Below are 19,923 nucleotides of genomic sequence, written 5' to 3' on the forward strand. Positions count from 1 at the left end.
AACACGGTGTCCACTTATTCACCTGTCCATGTAATATATGTACTAACTTGTAACAAATTAGAGAGAGACAGACAGACAGAGACAGAGAGACAGGCTGATGGATGGAAGGAGGGAGGAACTGAGTAATTATGTAACTGTATTTATTGCAGATGTAAAGCCACATACGCGATCCTTTTCTTTTGAACTTGTTTACCACACTTCACAGTTGCTAATAGGTTTTACACCTGCACATTTTGAACTATATTAATTGTGTGAAGTCGTAGGGAGCTAATTGTCTCTGGTGAGAAGGTACAGGTGGAGACATAATGAACAGTAGCAGATTACCCTTCAAACCGACTCACTTCTTAATGTAAAGAACCACGTGACCACGTGACTGTTTGTTATCTGTGGACGCAGTGGCTGCTTCTCTTTTTCCATGCTAGAATGAATTGTTTCTTACGGGGGGGGGGGGGGGGAGAAAAATTAAAGCAGCGGCAGATAATCAGCCTGTTAGTTTACTCAATACATATTTACCAAGTGCCTGGTACACTGTCAAGTACTGTGTGCATACGAAAGTAAGAACTAATATATTCACCCAGTATTTATGGGAGGGTGAGTCCATAATCTAGATGAGAAGAGGATGGGCTCATAAAGACACAGAAGATAATATTCTCAGATAGACAGCCAAGGTTTGCATCTGGAGAGATTGCTCAGTGGTTAAGAGGACTGACTGCTCTTCCGGAGGTCCTGAGTTCAAATTCCAGCAACCACATGGTGGCTCACAACCATCTGTAATGAGATCTGATGCCCTCTTCTGGTGTCTGAAGACTGCTACAATGTACTCACATATAATAAATAAATACATCTTTAAAAAGAAAAGGAAGAAAAGAAAACCATGAAGAGGCGATTAGGGGCCCCTGGCATTCAAGTCAGGTACTTTCTCATCTATAATTAGAGACAGTAAATCACCTTGTACGCTATCAGACAGTGACAATTACTGAAAATTCTGTAACACTGGCAGATCAGCTACTTAAATATATACTTGTATGACTGTATGATATAGTATTAGAAATATGTTTTCCCCTAAATTGCACATAGTAAAATATAAGCATATATGTATGAATAGATGAAGTCCAAATAGCAAATACCTATACATGGGCTAAATATGAATGATGCTCACAGACAGGGGGGTCTTCTTAGCCCACTTCACAGTCAGTGAAGTCCTTATGAAATTGATAGCTATGAGTGAGGGTGGCCTGCTATTTGGCTCTCAGGTTTCAGCAGAGTGACTTTATAAGAATTAGCATGGTCATATAAATAAAAATACTGACTAATGACAACAACTGATTACAACCTCCAAGGTTTGGGGAACACTCTAGGACAACATTTTTTGGGGGTGGGGTGGGGGTGGGGATGGGTCTCATGGTGCAGACTGCTTCCTCTATACCTGGGAAGGCTGTTGCTTGCATCGCAGGTTATTGGGAGACTGTGTCTTGTTGAAAACCAAATTTATATTCTTCAGTATTAAGTGACCTTGTGTGTGTGTGTGTGTGTCCTCCTGCTAGCAATGCTTAGGAATTATGCTGACCTAGACTTTGTTGTTATTCTATACTTATAGAATGCATCTATACAATCAAAAATATTAAGTCACTCTGCCTCTATACTCATTTAGACTTTAATTTAAGATGGTGAATGCATTTGGCTTTGAATAACTTTATCTTTTTAAAATGCAAGAGTAAGTTTGTAGATTTTGCAGCCTGAGAGAAGAAGTTTCTCTTTGACATCTTTTAAAGTGTATTTACACGCTGTTAACTTTGTACATATATATCAAAGCCTAAAGTACTTTGAAATAGAACTATTTTAATTTGGAAAAAAGATAAAAAAGTACATAATTCTCAAATAAAGATGTGTCCCCCCCCCAAAAAAAAAAAACAAACCAAAAAAAAAACAAAAAACAAAAAAACAAAAAAAAAAACCAACCCAACAGCTTCCTGCTACACACACACACACACACACACAAAACCCAACCCAAACCAAAGGAAACCAAATCAAGAGACTTACCCACTGATTCCTAAACTGGATCATGTGATGGAGGAAAAATGAAATAATGATGGAGAACATAGGGAAGAACAAAGAAATGATGAAAAATAAGGACAACAGAAAAGACACAAAATGTCAATGTAAACATCCAAGCATACAAGTTACAGCTCTGTTTTCCCTCACTCACCTGCCACCAGGAACAAATCATGAGGAGATGATGGTGCAGTTTTGATTTTTAAAACAAACAAACAAATAAACAACAAACAAAATAATTAAAAGTGTAATAATGAGGCATTTATTAATGAGTGCTTGCTTTTACTGAATTTAAATTGTAGCTTAATATATTCTGTGCATGTGTTTGTGGGGGTGGGTGGGTGCTTTGGCATTGCGTAGAGGTCAAAGGACAATTGGTAGCATTTTTTTCTTCCACTATGTGGGCCCCAACAATTAAACTGGGCTTACCATTTTGCTCAGCCAAATAAGAACTAGTGTCTATTTGATCCTACAAAAATGAAAACTATTGTATAAATAGAATTTTTCATATGCTATATTTTTGTGACTTTTTTTTAAATGGATGCAAACTCTGAGTCTTCTAAATTTGTATAAGCAAAGCAGACAGGTTTTTAGCTTCCTCATTTGCATGTAACAAGCAAGGTTTATGTAAATAGTCAACATCAAAATGGTATACGGGAAATTATAGGCCACTTGGAAAGTTTTAGCAGTGTTTATATACAAAAGGAGAAGCCTTGCAGAGCAGAGGCTCCTCCAGGCTACACTACTGCTCTAGGACTTACCTCTTGTCCTCCATCCAGGGCACACAGCTTGGTGCTTTGCTTTTTAGCATCAACTAATACATTAAACATTGTGCACACGGAAGCTGGGATGCGCAAGTCAGTTGTTTTGTTTGCCTTTTGTAGCTTGAGTTCGAACGCAGTTCTTGTTCTAGTTATTGAAACATGAACTACAGTAAGAAATCCTGACATACACACCAACCCTTTGTAAAAGTCAAATGATGATAGCATAAGACATGCAGTTACAGACAGAGAGGCATAGTAGAGCTACAAAGTAGGTGGTGGGGGTGGGGCCAAGTGGGGGTGTTCTTTGCTGGCATCTCAAATAAAGGTTAGACTGTGATGTTTTTATAGAAGAAAATGGTTCAAGCACGTTTCACTATAATATTTTACATGCTAGTTTTATGCAGCTACTCAAGATGATACGAACACCCAAAAGAACCTTTTGGTTATGTCTAATGTACCATATTTAATGAAAAAAAACCACTTATTGCCTAAGTTAAATTCCAAGTAGAAAACCTACCTGTTCTTCTGCACTTAAGCAGAAGATATCCTTTGTGTTAGAATAAAACAAGAGAGAGAAAGCGAGAGAGAGAGAAAGCAAGAGAGAGAGAGAGAGAGGGACAGAGAGAGAGAGAGCTAGAGAGAGAGAGCAGCCTAGAAAACCAGAAAAGGGTAATAAACCACAGAAAACTACACTTTTTTATTTGCCATTTAAATTTTCTCTTAAATGCCTGAAATATGTAAAAACCCATCAAACAGGCGAGTTTGCTGGGTCTTTATTAAATATGCCCCCAGTAATCTGACCTATAGGTTTGAGACGAGACTCACAGATGAGTTTTAAATATTAAATAATTCCAATCATTATCTTGCTATAGGAGGGCTTTCACACTATTCCAAGAACTGGACTTTCTTGGCTCAGTGAGCTTGCTCAGTTGTTCCAACAAGCATTTGGTTGACACTTGGATGTACTTCCCACAGAGCATAGACTCATATAAATATACCATAAGCACAGGCACTGAGGACACATGACTGACCTACTAGCATACCATTGTTTAAATAGGAAAACAAATCTGAAAGGCTCTGAAGTCTTTAACTTATTTCTGGCTGAGTGCCGAGAATGCATGTTGTTACTTGGAACTCGTCTGATGTCACTAGCAAATCCCAGAAAGCAGTGAGTAGCCTTGGGACGATGTTCTGAGCTCCTCACACCACTTCATTGCACAGACACCATACACAATGCATAAGATCTCAGCAGACCATTTCCGTAGTTCTCCTGAGATATGGCTTTACGATAAAGTACACTTCTCCCAGAGAGATATGCAGGGGTAGATGTGATTGTTATGGTATGAGTGTTATTGATTAGAGGAATGGGTGGGAGACCTGAAAACAGTATCATTAGATTAAGTTCGCCAATTCCATGGTTCCCCAGGATTAAGGTCAGAGAACGGAATGTCTAATACATTTTGAAACACTGGTTTATGTTCAGTTCTTCCCTGTGACAATTAAGTAACAGGTACTCAGTATGGCATTATGGATCCTGGCATACTAAGCAGCAACTTGGAACACGCATCTACCTTTTGACACACGCCTCTATCATATCACTGGCCATTAGTTTAAGTCTTTGCTCTAAGTGGTGGGCAAACTCTTGTTCTGGCCAATGGAGATCAAAGACGAACATTTGCAGCGCATCGAGCTTCCAGAACAGATCCTCGGAAGTTGTTGAGCCATTGCTAGAAGAAAGAGAAGAAACAAAAGAACACCATGAGCTTCCACTGTTAACAGTATGGGCCACACACATCCATCCACTGGTTTTCCTTCTGTGATAATGCTATCAGTGAAGAATATACCACATACAATCTTACACATACAATCTTTCATGATCCAGTGCTCTCTTCAGTTAGCTTTCTAACTCTTCCTTTTAACTTCTTAACAAGGTAAGCCACAGGGAATATAAAAGAAATAAATGCAGTAGTAAGTTTTCACAAAGAGGACTCATATCGGTACAGAGACTAAAGAAATCAAATTATGCATATAAGGACTAATATTTTAACATCCTTTACCAATTTTTAAGACAATGATGAAAACAAGATTTTCTCTTAAGGATACGAAAAAGTGTTTTGTGCATGAAAATGTGTATGTTCACACCTAGGAGCAGCCTTCCTTCCTGTTAACCACGAATCTACACCTCTGTAGTCACTGAGACCTTCCATCTACAGGAGTGGGGCACACAGGAGCCTTAGCACACAGGGAGCAATAGGCTAGGTAAGAAAGCAAACCTTTACTTCCAGGTTGAACTGCTTTGTGCTGCTTCTAGCTCATAATTTTAAAACTGACATTACAGAAATGGTCTAACCTAGAAATGATATTTGAGGTGCTTTGAAATTAGACCAAAGGCACACATTTTGTGTCTCTGTGCCTGATCGTGAAGCCAGCATTCACCATGGTGATAAAATTCCTCTAGGAAACTATAATTTTATACCATGTATGGAGGCGATCTGCAGAACAGTTCATACTTCATCAGAGCAAGGGCTACTACTACTACTTTCCATGAGCCAAGCATCCAGCCAATAGGACAACAGATGTTTGAAAGTAAAATTCTCCTACATTAGAACACATTGAGACTCAACTGCAATATCAGAACCAAACAGAAGCAAGAAGAAAAAACAAACTGAGCAATGTCTTATTTATTCATAGTGTTCTAATAACTGCTCCACTTGCTCTACATACATCACACTAAATTTATATTCTTACTCTGCAAAAGAAAATGAAAGAATAAAACCCATTTATTATAGAAGCACACTGGAAATTTTAAAAGAAATTATTTTAAACAACTACACTGTTTAGCTAAATATATCTTAATTAGCGAGCTTTAGGAAAATCACCTCTTGCCCTGGCTAATTAAAAGCTTGGTTTCTGCCCTGTACCCTGGCCTCAGAGTCTCAGCTCTATCTCTAATTTAAGTTGCTATCCCAGACCCATTCCACCAGGAATTTCTCAGAGTCTCCTGGTCTAGCAGAGTCCTCTTCAGATTTAAGTTCTCAAGGGAACAATCATGACAACCCTGAATTTTACTGACTGATTGTCTATTCACCTTAATGTGGGCTGGAGAGAGCCTCAATAAAGACTTGACGAGGCTATACTGACACTACTGTGAAAAATGTGTAAGGCTCTTTACACGTATCATATGTACAAGAAAGACACAAGAACAATAAAAGGCCAGGCAATCTACCCCCATATAGCCATAGGGTACAGTTAGCAGATCTGCGTTTTAATTGAATGTACTTGGCAAGAGGCAAGTCTGCTTGATGAATTTTGGAGGAACATAAAAATGTGCATGCTTTAGCAATACACCACCAATGAAATTTATCATCAAACCAAAATAAAAATAATCTCATAGTTAAGGAAAAATTCTATTAAAATTTTTCTTATACAAAATGTGAGTTGTATCTTTATAGAGACCTGAATATGTGTTTCTTCTACTTAATGCTACATGAAAATTAGAGACAATAAAGGTGTTTAATTGGGAACTTAATTGGTATAATAAGTGTCTTTTATAATTGAATAGATGAAAAAATATAAATAGGTCTGAGTTGGTATAGATAACCTTCAATTTATTCTGAGACTTTTCATTAAAAGTTATTTCTAATCAGTAACCCAATCCTAAAAATACTACAGATTAAAGAACTCAAATATAAATAATGAACCCTGATCTAATTCCCTAAGTCAGTAGAAATTTATCTTTATGACATTCATCTGCATAGCTAATAACAAGTACTACCACCCCTTCCCAAATGATGACTCTGTATTCAGAAAGACGGGGAGGAATTTTCTGGGACTTTCTTTATTTTTAATTTTTTTTCTTTTAAAGAATTTGGCACAGTTTGTGTAATCCCGAATCTAGCTGCTGAGTCTTTCAAAGTAAGCTCCCAGTTGACCAATGTCAGTTGATCTGGTGAATACCCGGAGAAGTGGTCAGTTGCTAAGGAAGTGGATTTCCCAGTAGGGGTTTCTGCATCTCACCTCTATAGTCGTTCTGTGCATGTCCCCCACATAGTCCCCACTGTATTTACCTGTTCTACTTGTCCCCTTTCAATAAAGCATATCAAGTGTTGAGACCAAAAAAAAAAAATAATAATAGGAAGATTCTTCTTCACTCAATGGCAGATGATACGGTCTAGTGGGAGGGCCTAGAGGGCCTGGGGTGGGGTGGGGTGGGGTGCGGACAGGATTTGGAGACCACAGATGCCTCTCAGAGGATTCCTCAGAGGCTTAGATGTCAAGGTTGTGGCTGAGGCTCATGGAGGTAAAGCTGAAAACAAGTGGATTCCCCACCACCTAGCTGGGCCACCTGGTCAAGAACATGAAAATCAAGAGATCTACCTATTCTCCCTGGCCACTAAGGCATCCTAGATTATTGGCTTTCTCCATGGCAGATCCTGAAAGGATGAGGTTCTAAAGTTCATGCCAGCACAGAAGCAGACTCTGGCTGGGCAGAGTTCAAGGTTCAAGGCTTTTGTCGGTACTGGGGTCTACAATGATCTTGGTGTTCTGTACTTCAAGGAGGCAGCTACTGCTATCTCAGGGGGCTATCATCTTGGCCAAGCTTTCTATCGTCCCTAATGGAGAGGCTCCTAGGGGAACAAGATTGGAAAGCCCCACATTGTTCTGTGCAAGGTGACAGTCCACTGTAGCTCTGTGCTGGTGTATTTCATCCTTGCTCCCAGAGGCACTGACATTGTCTCTGCCCCATGTGCCCAAGAAGCTACTGATGATAACCAGTATTGGTGACTGCTACACATCAGCCAGGGGCTGCAATGTCACCCTTGGCAACCTTTCCAAGGCCACCTTTGATGCCATCTTCAAGACATACAGGTCTCTGACCCCTAACCTCTGGAAAGGGACTGTGTTCACTAGGTCTCCTGATTAAGATTTCACTGACCATATTGTGAAAACCCACAGTAGAGACTCCTAAAAACCCTCAAACACCTGAAAGCAGAAGGAAAAAAAAATGGGAACAGGAAGAGGACCACTGGGAGATGAGGGGACAGAAAGAGTAGGGAAAGAAAATCAGAGCACAGTATACGTGATATATGTGTGTGGGACTTTCAAAATAAAGGTTTCAGTTTTTACAATAACCATACACCAACTTAAAATGTGAACCGAGATAACATCATAACATTATGACTAATAATGGTCACTATGACAACAAAGAACCTAATAATCTTGGTGATGATCATGGTGATCAACTTGTAACACATATTTTTTTTATTTGTTTATGACAATAAAGGCACCATCACCCACTTGTCATTATCCTGTCTTGATATTGACATCACTCTGTAAAGGGTCTCAACAAGAGAAGGTTCGGGTTTCCTATAATCTCCAAGCTAACAGAGTAGCAAAACATAGAACTAAAGCATACGGGATAATGCCCACAAATCATACTGTCCTAGTAAAATGTAGATGGAGAAGGAGTTAGAAGAGAGGTAGTATTATACAAAGGCCAAAATTATAAATTTAGAAAGGTTCCTTATTCCATGTAGGTAATTTCTGAGCAAACAACTCTATGTATTCCAATGGCACAAAAAAATTTGTCTCTAAGGCAAAGACTGACATGCAAGATCCTATCCCAGTTGGACATGCCAGTCCAGTGATGTTTAGTTTGGGGTAATAATGCCTGTGAAACATTTTCACAGGTTATCACTCTCTTTCGTGGTATCATCCCATTTGTCTTCTCTACTGTATATGTTCAAGACTGAGAACAGATTTGGTGTTAGGGAGAAGGAAAGCTAGTTCAGTCTTTGAGCAGCTTGTTCTATGGAAGTAGAATAAAGCGACGTGCATGAAGGGTCCCAAGGTCCAGTGAATCTGGGTCAAAGTTTGCCTATCATGTTCTCTGAGACCCTGGGTATTTCTTTCTCTTATTAATTTACTTGTGAATGCCATTTCTTTAATTGTGAAATGGAGACAGTGACACTTACAGAGTTGTTATAAGGATAAAGTGAAATAAAGAACTTGGCAGAGTACCTAGAACACAGCAAATTCTGAATATTCAGATAAATTCTCAGTATTTTTTAATCTAATGTTTGTGCTAATTGATTTAATGTGAGGTCTGTGTTAAAGACTTTTTTTTACATTTGAAAACTAACTTTATAACTTCATTAGATTTTTATGAGGCTCTGAGTTTTCAAAAGAGCAAACTTATAAATAACAATGGGAAGAGCCATCAACAATGATAACATATAGTAGTAATTACCATTTATTTCACACCTAGCATGTTCTGGTAGTAGTAACTATTTATAGAAAACCTAGGATGTGCCAGATACTTCTATGCAGTGTTTTTTACTCTCTCCCACAAGACTATCTTTTTATTTGGAATCAATGATTCTTCAATTGAAGAAAGTGAGGCTAAGAAAGATTTATTATTCATATGCTTAAAGTTTATATAAAGTTTAAAGTCAGACATATTCAATTTTAGAGCCCTTTTCCCTAATGACAATTAGTTAGCTAGTTAGTTAGTGTATAGTAGGCAGGCAATTGCAAGGTATGTCAACCGATGTAGGAAAGGAACAACAAAAGAATGTCCTGGCATTGGGATAATACGAACAGTTGCTTTCTTGCAAGGTCTAATTCTGCTTCCTCAATGCTAAGACTAAGATACAAAACAGAACACAGTGAAACAGTTGCTATCCTCTTTGGATGGTTTTCTCCATATACAATGTCAAAGGTGTGAGCAGTAAGAAAGCTGAACTTACCCCAATTGTCAAAATGGGAAACTTGGGTTTGTACTGCTTAAGGTAGATTGAATAACTTAGGGTTAAAAAACATGACATTGGCCACATAAAATAAACATAAGCAACATCAAACCAGTGTGATTTTTTTTCTTTCGATCCATCATTTATCATCAATATGCTAAGCTCAGCTCAGTTGCTTAAAAACTCAAAAACGAGTAAAGCCAAAGACACTATTCCTCAATCAACAGTGATAAATGCCATGCACTCGGGACACATCGGCACAGGAAAACAGCCAAGGCCATGCACTAGCTAACACAACACCAGGAAATAAGTGAGGGATACACACGTGGACTCATATAAAGAAGCCATCCACGGAGGAGTAGAAAAGCTAGGAATCTGTGGAAGATTAAGAGGCAGACTTGGAACTTTTGGAAGAGCTACATTGGGAAGACTGTTGGCGATATTCCTGTAAAGAAACAAACAACGTGGGAAGGGCCACCATAAGCAATAACCACAGATGGCTGTAGGTAAAGTCATAAGGTCAGGACTGCGACAGATGCTCTGAGGGCACCAGGACACCTACTTGACAGGCTGCCATGTCTCCTGCTCAAAACCTCTGTGAATGGACTGGGCGATGGCAGACTCCATCAGGTCAACGTAGCGGACAACCAAGGGCACAAAGATTTCTTGCAAGTGCTTGTGGAATTTTCCATTACACAAAAGTGCTGAAACAAGCAAGCAGAAACAGTATTTGTCAGAGGGATAGTATTAGCTACTTGGGAAGAAAAAAAGAGGTGGAAAATAATGTTTTTCCCCTGAAAGTGTTTCACATGGTAAAACTGATAGAATACAGATGATAATGAATTTTGCTTTTTATATTGAATATCATATCATGGAGATTACCTCAAAATTATATTTAGCCTTTCATATATGCCTGTCAAAACAAAAATAGATTATATGTTCTAAGCAGGTGGTATGCTTGTACATTCTAAGAGATTTAACACATCAGCACATGACCACTTACTGTAAATTCCAGGGAGCTGCTGCCTCCACAGAAGGTGCTCACACATGTAAATGCAGCAATTAAGCACAACCAGACCCCCTTGCTAGGCTGTGTATCAGGAAAGCCAATGCTAAACCTGTTCAACTGTCCAGGTGAGCTTGATTATAGCTAAGAGCTACACTTCTGAATTCACTGGGAATGGTGGCTGTGACCCTGGAAATATCTATTCCAGTTCATGAATTTTTTGGTTATCTGGCGATTTGTTTTTAGAGTGTTCAATTTAGCTTATTACTTTTTGTGGTTCTGGGGTTTGAATCTAGGGCATGTAGCATATTAGGTAAATGCTCTACCAATGACCTATACTTCCAGGCCTAATAATTCTGTATTTAAAATCAATATATTACATTCTTCTTATTTTTTAGTTTCCAATTAGTCCGATAAATTAAGGTTAGGAATGCCCTTTGTAGACTTTATAAATATTTTTATTGTTTTGTCTTTTAAATGTTTTATTTATTTATTTATTTTCATTGGATATTTTATTTATTTACATTTCAAATGTTATGCCCTTTCTAGGTTTCCCCTCTGCAACCCCTATACCAGCCCCCCTCCCCCTGCTTTTATGAGGGTGCGCCCCACTTCCCTACTCACTCCTACCTCACTGCCCTGTCATTCCCCTACACTGGGGAATTTAGCCTTCACAGGACCAAGGGCCTCTCCTCCCATTGATGCCAGACAATGCCATCCTCTACTACATATGCAGCGGGAATCATGGGTCCCCCCCATGTGTACTCCTTGGTTAGTAGTTTAGTCCCTGGAAGCTCCGGGGGTCTGGTTGGTTGATATTGTTGTTATTCCTATGGGTTAAATGTTATATTTACTAGTACTTGATCAAGGACAGGGTGTACCCATCACCTCCTGGGGCCATGCTCTCTATACACAGACCACAATTGCACTAAAACATTGGTACAGCATGAGGTTAAGCTGGACCTAGAAAGAGCAGACTCAGCAGGACAACACTTGGCAATGCTAAGACTGAAAGATTCCCATTTTTAAAAAATTAATCTTGCTGTAAATGTTTTTCAAGTGGATATATCCTAAACACATTTATGAGTGCTTTATGTCTTCCAGGTGAAAATGTAGTCATTAATACACACACACACACACACACACACACACACACGCACACACACACACACAGTCACACACACACACACACACACACACACACACACACACACACACACACATACACACACACACAGAGTCAGTGTTCAGGAAAGGCACATCTGAAGAGATAAGGTTTAAATTTAATCCAAATATCAGGAAAGTTTCCCATGACGTTCAATAGTCGAGGTGGTGGGGTTGCCAGGTGGAGGGAATATCTAGTATAAAACTTTTCAAGGGGATATTCTACAAAGATAAGGAGCAACAGTCAGGAAAGGAAAGAGTGATTTTGGGGGAAAGAAAAGAGTGATTTTGGGGGCATCTGGGTTCTAGGACATGGTGTGGACGTTCACTGGATACAATGGCACAATTTATTATGAGTACTTGTCAGTAAAAGAGTGACATGGTCCTGCCTTTTTGGTTGCTGTATAACAAAGGGAGGCAATTAAGAAAGAAGAGGGGGCTAGTGAAAAGCTTTGGGTAAAAGGTGACAGTGGCTTTGATTAAGGTGGCAGAAGTGGAAGATGTTAAAAGAATAATCTCTCATCAATTTCATTCACTTTAATGGATTTGATTATCTGCACATGTTGAGTGTTAACATGTGTAACCTGCAGCAAGCCAACAGTCTGGTCACACACTCAATATACCAGCTCCTCACATCAACTTCTTCATACAAAAGCGAACATAAGTCCCAAGGTCTCAAGACTTTGACAAAGTGCACAGCACTCACTAATGTGATATGTACAGGGAATGCTCTCAATGTATTTCTGTGATTCTTAAGCTTGTAGAGGATGGAGAAAGATGGACTTGTGAAATACAATACTGACTTTGCTCTAGCTCTCATATGGCTTAGACTTTCCTTGTAGCAAAAACAAAACAAACCAACAAACAAAAACATAATCAAAATAAAACCCACAACACCCCCCAAAAACAAACAAACAAACAAACAAACAAAAAAAACCCAAAAACCCAAAACCAAAAACTAAATAAACAAAATCAACCTTTCCTTGGTTTTAGTGCTCATTGCACACACATGGGAACCTGACTTTGAATCTTTAGCATGTATGTAAAATGCTGGGCTCAATGGTGCACTCCTGCAAATTCAGCACTGGGAGGTAGAGAAAGGGGCACCCTCGTGGGCTTGCCTGGCTGGTCAGTCTAGCTAAATCTAGGAGCTCCAGGTTCCAGTGAAAGACAGTGGTACACACACACACACACACACACACACACACACACACACACACACACACATATATATTAATATATATGGCACATTTCAATACAGGAAGACAAATTTCTTTGACCTCTGATTTCTGTGAGTGCACAAACATATACACTAAAGAAATCTTTTCTTGCTTATCTATTGGTGAAAGGTTTTTTATTAAAGGGGGCAAAATTTAGTGATAAATGTCTTATTAAGAAGACTAATGTCATCTTAATGAAGTTTTCATCAGCACATGAATGGAAGGTGCTTCATTCACTCCCAGAGACTCAAGTCACAGAACTGAAAGGTACTGTTATACAGTATAATTCAGTTACCTTTCAACCAAACGTTGCCTAAATAAAGATGCTAAGCTTCAAGGGTAATATTTTTTTTACCTGAAATATCAAACCCAGTATCCCAGACAACCCAGTTAGGCAATGTAATGAAATCTTATTGGTTGTATCTTTGCTTAAGATCTCTCCTCCTCTATATTGATGTTTTTGAAATGTCAAGCACTGTGTTAAGTTGTATTGTACATTCCATTGTTTAACTGTCACAAAAGCTCTAGGAAGAAAGAAATATTTTTAATTATTAATGAAGAAGATAAAGTTTAGAGAGATTAGGAAATTTACCTAAGGCCATTTAGTCATTAGGAAGTGGAACCAGGGTTGGACACTAAAGCAATATGTAACTCTCTATATTATAAAATTGTCACTCCTTTATTTAGGTTACCATAAAATATTGCCTGTCAGTTTGTCCATCTACTCCTCCATCTGTCAACCTAGGATCAGTGCATTGATATCTTTTAAGACTTAGATACACAGTGAATGCTTTCCAAGTAAATTTGTATTCTGACAGTATCATCCTTACTAAAGCTAGAACGTTTTACATTGCATTACAGCAAAACTATGTGACTAAACCTTACTTCATATAGTATAGCATTAAAAAAAGAAAAAAAGAAAGAAAAATAGAAAGGAAGAACTCTAGGTTCTCCATCTTGAGCATCTTATCCACTGTTAACATTTTACTTTACCAAGATCCTTAAAATTATTACACCTCCAAATGAATCTGCAATTCTTCAAGTCAAAAGCTACTTTACAGAGAGATTAGGTGTTTGGGCAGTAAAGACACAGCTTACTAAAAGGCAGAAATCTAAAATGATTCAGTTCAATGTTGTTATTAGACATTGCACTGACTGATTCTAAGATTAAATAATGGTTGACTCAAAGGTACGTCTAGCAAGTGTTGTCTTTAAATATATTCGGGAAGTACTGCATTCATTTTCTTGTTTTGACTTGCATTTTTGTTATTGTTGTCTTTCCAATTTATAACTTGGAGGTTAGTGGGTAGGTAGGTGGGGAGGTGAAAAGGCTCTTGTAGTGGGGGAGGGGAAAGAATATGATTAAAAACAATGTATAAAAAGATTTAATAAATTGAAATTTATTAGAATAAGCAAAACTATTACATTGAATTCTCCAACTTCTTTATTCCCACATTAGAGTAAAAGTAGAGATTTTAAATCTCATCTCTACACAAGCATCACAGAGGTAGACATCAAAAGCCTTTCCTTCCCTCCCTATAGCCAACCAGTAATCAAGATCTTTGCATCTTTTGGCCCTCATATCTTTGTACCAGGTCCCCCCTCTGCTTATCAACATTGTGGCTATTTAGTTTACTCTTACACTTCTCTTCTGTCAGGACTCATGCAGTCATTTCCTGATTGGCCTTTGGGCTCCTAGTTTTTGCCTGGGATAGTTTACCTTCTCAAAGTGTCAGAGGGCTTTGCATATACATATCTATATCTACCTATCTATATCTATATCTATATCCATATCCATATCCATATCCGTCTCCGTCTCCATCTATTTCTATCTCTATCTCTATCTCTATCTCTATCTCTATGTCTATCTCTATGTCTATCTCTATCTCCATCTCCATCTCCATCTCCATCTCCATCTCTATCTCTATCTCTATCTCTATCCCCACCTACTTCCCAGAGCACAGTCCTATGTGCCACTCGACCAGCAAACCTGAAACCCGAAAGACATGAAGGCCCTCAGTGATCTATCCTACCATGATCTCTGCAGCCCGTTCCTGGTGCTTGTGTCTCACAATTCCTGTGGCATAATTTCAATGATTTTTTTGAGTAACTCAAATCCTATCTTTTTGTAAATATTTTTCTGCACCCTCTTCCTTTACCAGTTAGTGTTCTTGATCTGGTTAGTTGGCGTTTTCTCCCTCCCTACTTCTTTTCTCCCCCTTCCTCCCTGTGACAGCACTTGTCCGTGTGGTGGAGGACCTTGGCTGTTTGCTCAGTATTGCACTGAGCTCTGGCTCACAGTAAATGTTCAGATGTTTGATGTATGAAGGAATATTTGGATACATCTACTGTATATTTTCTTGGGAGACTGTATTGAATGACAGCTATACAGCCAATTGAGGCCTGTATACCCTTCACATTTTGGATAAAAATATATGTCACTAGATGATGCTGTCATGATAAATTCTATGATTTACCCAAGATTTGACTACTGGATATGAATAGCTTTTACTTCAATGAATGTGGCACAAAAAGATTTTTTTTTCTGGTCAATTATTACTACTGGCAATATGATTATTTCATGCATACTTTTGAGGAATTGTAGATTATCTATACCTTTTATGACTTTTTATAGTGGATAATTAATTTTGGCTAAAAGTTTCCTCCTATTTCAGCTTAGACTTGCCTTTAATTTTTTCATAGCTCTGGGTATGGAATCCACAGTCTGGGCACTGGCTTTACCAGTCCCATCTATCTTTTGCCTTCCCATTTGATTTTCTTAAATAATCACATTTATATAATCAAGACAATAATCACATTTGAATAACCAAGAAAAACTGACATTATTGTTTATATTTAGAGAACAGTAAAATCAGAGAGGAACAGAGAGAGAAAGAGAGAGAGAGAGAGAGAGAGAGAGAGAGAGAGAGAGAGAGAGAGAGAGAAGAGAAGGGTAAAGACACAAGTGAGGGAAGATGGGAAGGGAAGGAGAGGCCGAGGAGAAAATAGAAAGTACATGGTGTACTATGGGCAGGAAAGAGCAGGAAAGGCAAAGGAAAACAGGGATAGCATACTAGTGTGGGAAGGCAACCGCTACAGAAATTCACACCTGTCTGTCAATGTGTGCTCTTTCCTGCTTGCCCATATGCCAGCTTTCACCCTACTTCCATCAGACAAAAGCCCCTCTTAGAGGTAGCCCGAGGCGTCAGGAGTCTTCCCTCTGTGACTATGATTTGAAGCTGTCACCAGTCTAATTCATGGCTTTACAAGACACTACTGCAATGCTGCAATTGAAAGGGAAAGTTTTCAACCTGGCTTTCTCCAAGAAGGTTTCCTTCTTTCTTAATTTTTTTACTGTGTAGCCTTGACTTATCGGCCTGGTAGCCTCCGTGTTGACCAGGTTGTCCTCAAACACATGGCAGCATGTCTCAGGTACTTCCCCCAGAGACAAGATTCTTTCTGACAATGTCCTCCAGATGTGGGAGTAGAGTGGATTGCCCTGGAATCTTAAGAACTGGCTACAGCAACTTAAGTGGAGGTTCAGCACCTATTCTGCTGATCAAAAGAACCATTTCTCCCCAAAAATTCCTTGTTCCCAAATACCACCTTGCTGGAGAACGAAGGAATATGTATATATGAAGTCTTATAGAACAAGTAGAAATGACAGAAAAGAAAGCAAAAAGGCTTAAATAAAGCAAAACTCAGGATGCAGCCAGCCTAATTAGTTTGAACATCTCCAACAATTAATAAATAAAAAGTACTTGACATAGGCTTTTAATAGTAATATTTCAACACACTTTACACTATGATCCAATTAATAAAATTACTGAGACCATATTACTGGGTAAAAATGAATAGGCAAATGAAAGTATTCATGTATTGTTTTCAGGGTAAACATATGCTGCTCTCGCCTGCACTATATAATCTGCGTCTATGTTGCTGCACCGCCTTTCAATTAGTTTGCATTAGTGGATTACTGGTAAGAGTGATTATCCTTCCTCAGATTCTAATGAGGTATTTTATAAGTAAAAGAGTAATTCATGGCTAGCAAAACAAAGCAAATACCACCAACCACAAGACAAACCAACAGAGTTTGCTATGAGACAATTATTCAAAGGGAATACACATTCTATCAGCACACAGAAAGGCAGGCACAGTGAACTAAGATATAGAATTAATAGAAACTCTTCTTGCTGACAGATACACAGAACAAAGACAAACAGCATAGGACACTTGAGTCAGGATTTCAGGAGCGAAGCCAGGCGAGTTGTGGCTGACAGCAATGTTGGGAAAAAGGAAAGCACAGAATCAAACAAAGACCTTGGACACCTACGAGCCAAGAGCCTGGCACATTAAGTGCATACCCAATAAATGCCTGTTTTCTGCATATAACTTCTAGTGAAATTTTTTATAGTACCCTATTCAATTTAAGAAGAAAATACATGAATTTCATTACTCTTTCATTTAAATTTTAATACATGTATTTACTTACTTGTGTGTGTGTGTTAGAGAGTGTGTATGACATGCTGTGTGTGTGTGTGTGTGTGTGTGTGTGTGGTATGTGTGTGTGTGTGTTCGTGTGATTAAGAGGACAGCTTGTTGGAGTGGATTCTCTCCTTCCACCATGTGAATATTCTTAAGGATTGAACTCAGTCATCAGGCTTGGCTGGAAGTGCCTTTACTCACTGAGCTGTCTTGCCAGCCTCAATCAGTTAACATTTTGAAAAGTAATTTTATAGTTTACTAGTATTTAACTCATATCGTAACTACAAGAATAAGTTCCTAAAACCACACTCAGGTATTCTTTTCCTCTCAAGTCACTTGTTCAAAGAGAATCAGATACATGTATGTATGTATGTATGTATGTATGTATGTATGTATGTACATAATATTACATAAACAGAGGTAATGGGGAACTGAGTAGTCACAGTGTTCCTTACTTTGGGAACAAGAAAGGAGAATATATCTACTATAAACATAGAAACAATCAATATAACAATTCTGTTTATAATTACAACAAAAAATTTCAGAGGACAGAACAGAGACTAAGCTGTATCTCTTACAACAATCTATCATTAGAGTTAGTAACATAGAAACGTCCCCATTTGATACTAGACTTCATGCTTCTTCATAAAGATAAGTATTATTTTTTTATCCACATTTTTTTGTTTCCTATGGGTTTTCTTCAGGCAAAATTCAGTATGAATTTTAACCAAAGCTCAGAGAAACAGTTCTTCACGATCCAGCAGTTCTCAGGCTGGCTTTACAAGATTATGTAACACCGGCCACAGCATCCTGATATCTGCAGTCATGACCTGTAATACCTTTTCCCTTAATGGGAGCAAGTGAGTGTGCCTGTATCACGATCAACGTCAGCAGGGCCTGGGTTTTTGAGGCTCAGAAGCAGAATTCATATATGCTTCTGTAAGTCTGTTGTGAGGGACACAGATGCCCATCAGAAAAAGAGAATGCAGACTGAAAGTGGTTTTTAAATGTCTACATTATATACAGAAACTAGAGTTCCGTGGAATTCTATTAATGGAAAATGCTTCTGTCGACCGATTTTATACTTCTTCCATTATTCTGTGGAAGAGAACAAGTTCTGTTGTATAATTTAAAAATTTACTCATCTCTAGGGATCAGAGTTAAATACATTTTCCTATTGGGTGGTCATCCTATCATTTGTAGAGTAGCTGTCTATGACGCTGCTGGGACACAGCCTCAGTATAATGCAGAATTTATACCCTTTCTGCATTGTTCTCTGTGTATGTATACAGATCTCTCTATAAACACTGCTTCGTGGATTTCAGACACACGGCTCATTTAAGCACCGGGGTGGAAGAACATGCAGGTGCCAGGCCTTCATATTTCAAAGCCTGCAGATTAACCTAATATACAATATGGTGACCTAACAGCTCTTCATTTGAAAGAAATCTGAAAAATAATCTCTGATACAGCCGAAGTGTGAGAGGAACCCAGCGGGATTTCCACCTCTTCATTTCTTAATGAGTTTTTTGATAATGAGAGGTGACTTTGCCAGTCACTCTGGGCTCTATTATGGCTAATTTGACTCCTCTTCACTCTCCTTGTTAATTATTAACACTAGCCTTTTTATCCTCATGAGACCACATTCCAATTTTTTCCTTTTTCGATTTTTTTTATGAGCCCATCTTTATGGAGGTGAAAGTCTTGGGGAACAGGTTTTCACTTAGCATAGAGCCTGAACATTTATTATTCCTTTAGGCAGAGACGCTGTGACATTGATTACATAAGCACGGGTGTTCCTCGTGCTGGCTTTAATGTGCTAGCAATGTGAAAAGGCTGTTAATTAGGGAAGAAGCACCATGGTATTTTTCACTTGGGAATCATTTCCCCATAGAATGGTCATTTGCCACTTGCTAGCATATCCACAGATTAAAAGGTGACTAGCTGCAAGGGCCTGCCTTTCAGGCGTGCTGAAAGAAATGATCAGTGCCATTTGTAAGATGGCTTTCACTTCTCGGGAGCGGCCACTGGCCTCATCTATTCTCCGTGGGACAACTGTAGAAAATACTATGCAAGAGTGGAATCTATTTGTAGTTGCTTTATAGACATTCAGTTATCATCTAACTAACATGGTAATTGCTTCATTATGAAAACATTTCAACTTTTACTACGTCTCTTCCAAAAGTGTTTCCTCAGATGCCTCTTGAAGTAACTACCCATCTAATTACCTCTAGTTGGGGGAGCAGGTGGGGACACAGAGGCAGCACGGAAGGCAAGCAGAGGCTCAGACATTTTTGGCCAGGAACAGAGCCCAAGCTTGTTTACCTCACCAGCCTTGCTCTGGGAATCCTGGGTGAGGCCAGGAGGGTGGGCGGTTGGGGACAGTTGCTAAAAGCGGGATGCAGCTGGTACTCTTCCCTTGAGGGAAACCACATCTCACCTCCAAGTGTTCTCCGAGCTCCAAAGTGCTCTAATCATTGCTA

At 38.8% G+C, this 19,923-nt stretch overlaps 1 protein-coding gene across 17 annotated transcripts in view; it reads right to left on the reverse strand.

Moving 5' to 3' along the window:
• Cadps2 (Ca2+-dependent activator protein for secretion 2) overlaps window positions 1-19,923 on the reverse strand; it is a 578,403-nt gene that overhangs the window by 56,120 nt on the left and 502,360 nt on the right. For 5 of the 17 annotated variants that reach the window (XM_006505111.2, XM_006505109.2, XM_006505108.2 and 2 more), the window contains 5 exons: window positions 10,128-10,269; window positions 9,891-10,010; window positions 4,388-4,543; window positions 2,814-2,961; window positions 2,041-2,055 (listed from right to left, as the gene is read on the reverse strand). In XM_006505111.2, the coding sequence (XP_006505174.1) occupies window positions 2,041-2,055; window positions 2,814-2,961; window positions 4,388-4,543; window positions 9,891-10,010; window positions 10,128-10,269 (581 nt within the window). The remainder of the gene's footprint in view (window positions 1-2,040; window positions 2,056-2,813; window positions 2,962-4,387; window positions 4,544-9,890; window positions 10,011-10,127; window positions 10,270-19,923) is intronic. The other 12 variants (XM_006505112.2, XM_006505110.2, XM_017321640.2 and 9 more) reach the window with 3 other exon arrangements.

The sequence above is a fragment of the Mus musculus genome, chromosome 6 (assembly GCF_000001635.26).
Source record: "Mus musculus strain C57BL/6J chromosome 6, GRCm38.p6 C57BL/6J".
NCBI classification, from domain to species: Eukaryota; Metazoa; Chordata; class Mammalia; order Rodentia; family Muridae; genus Mus; species Mus musculus.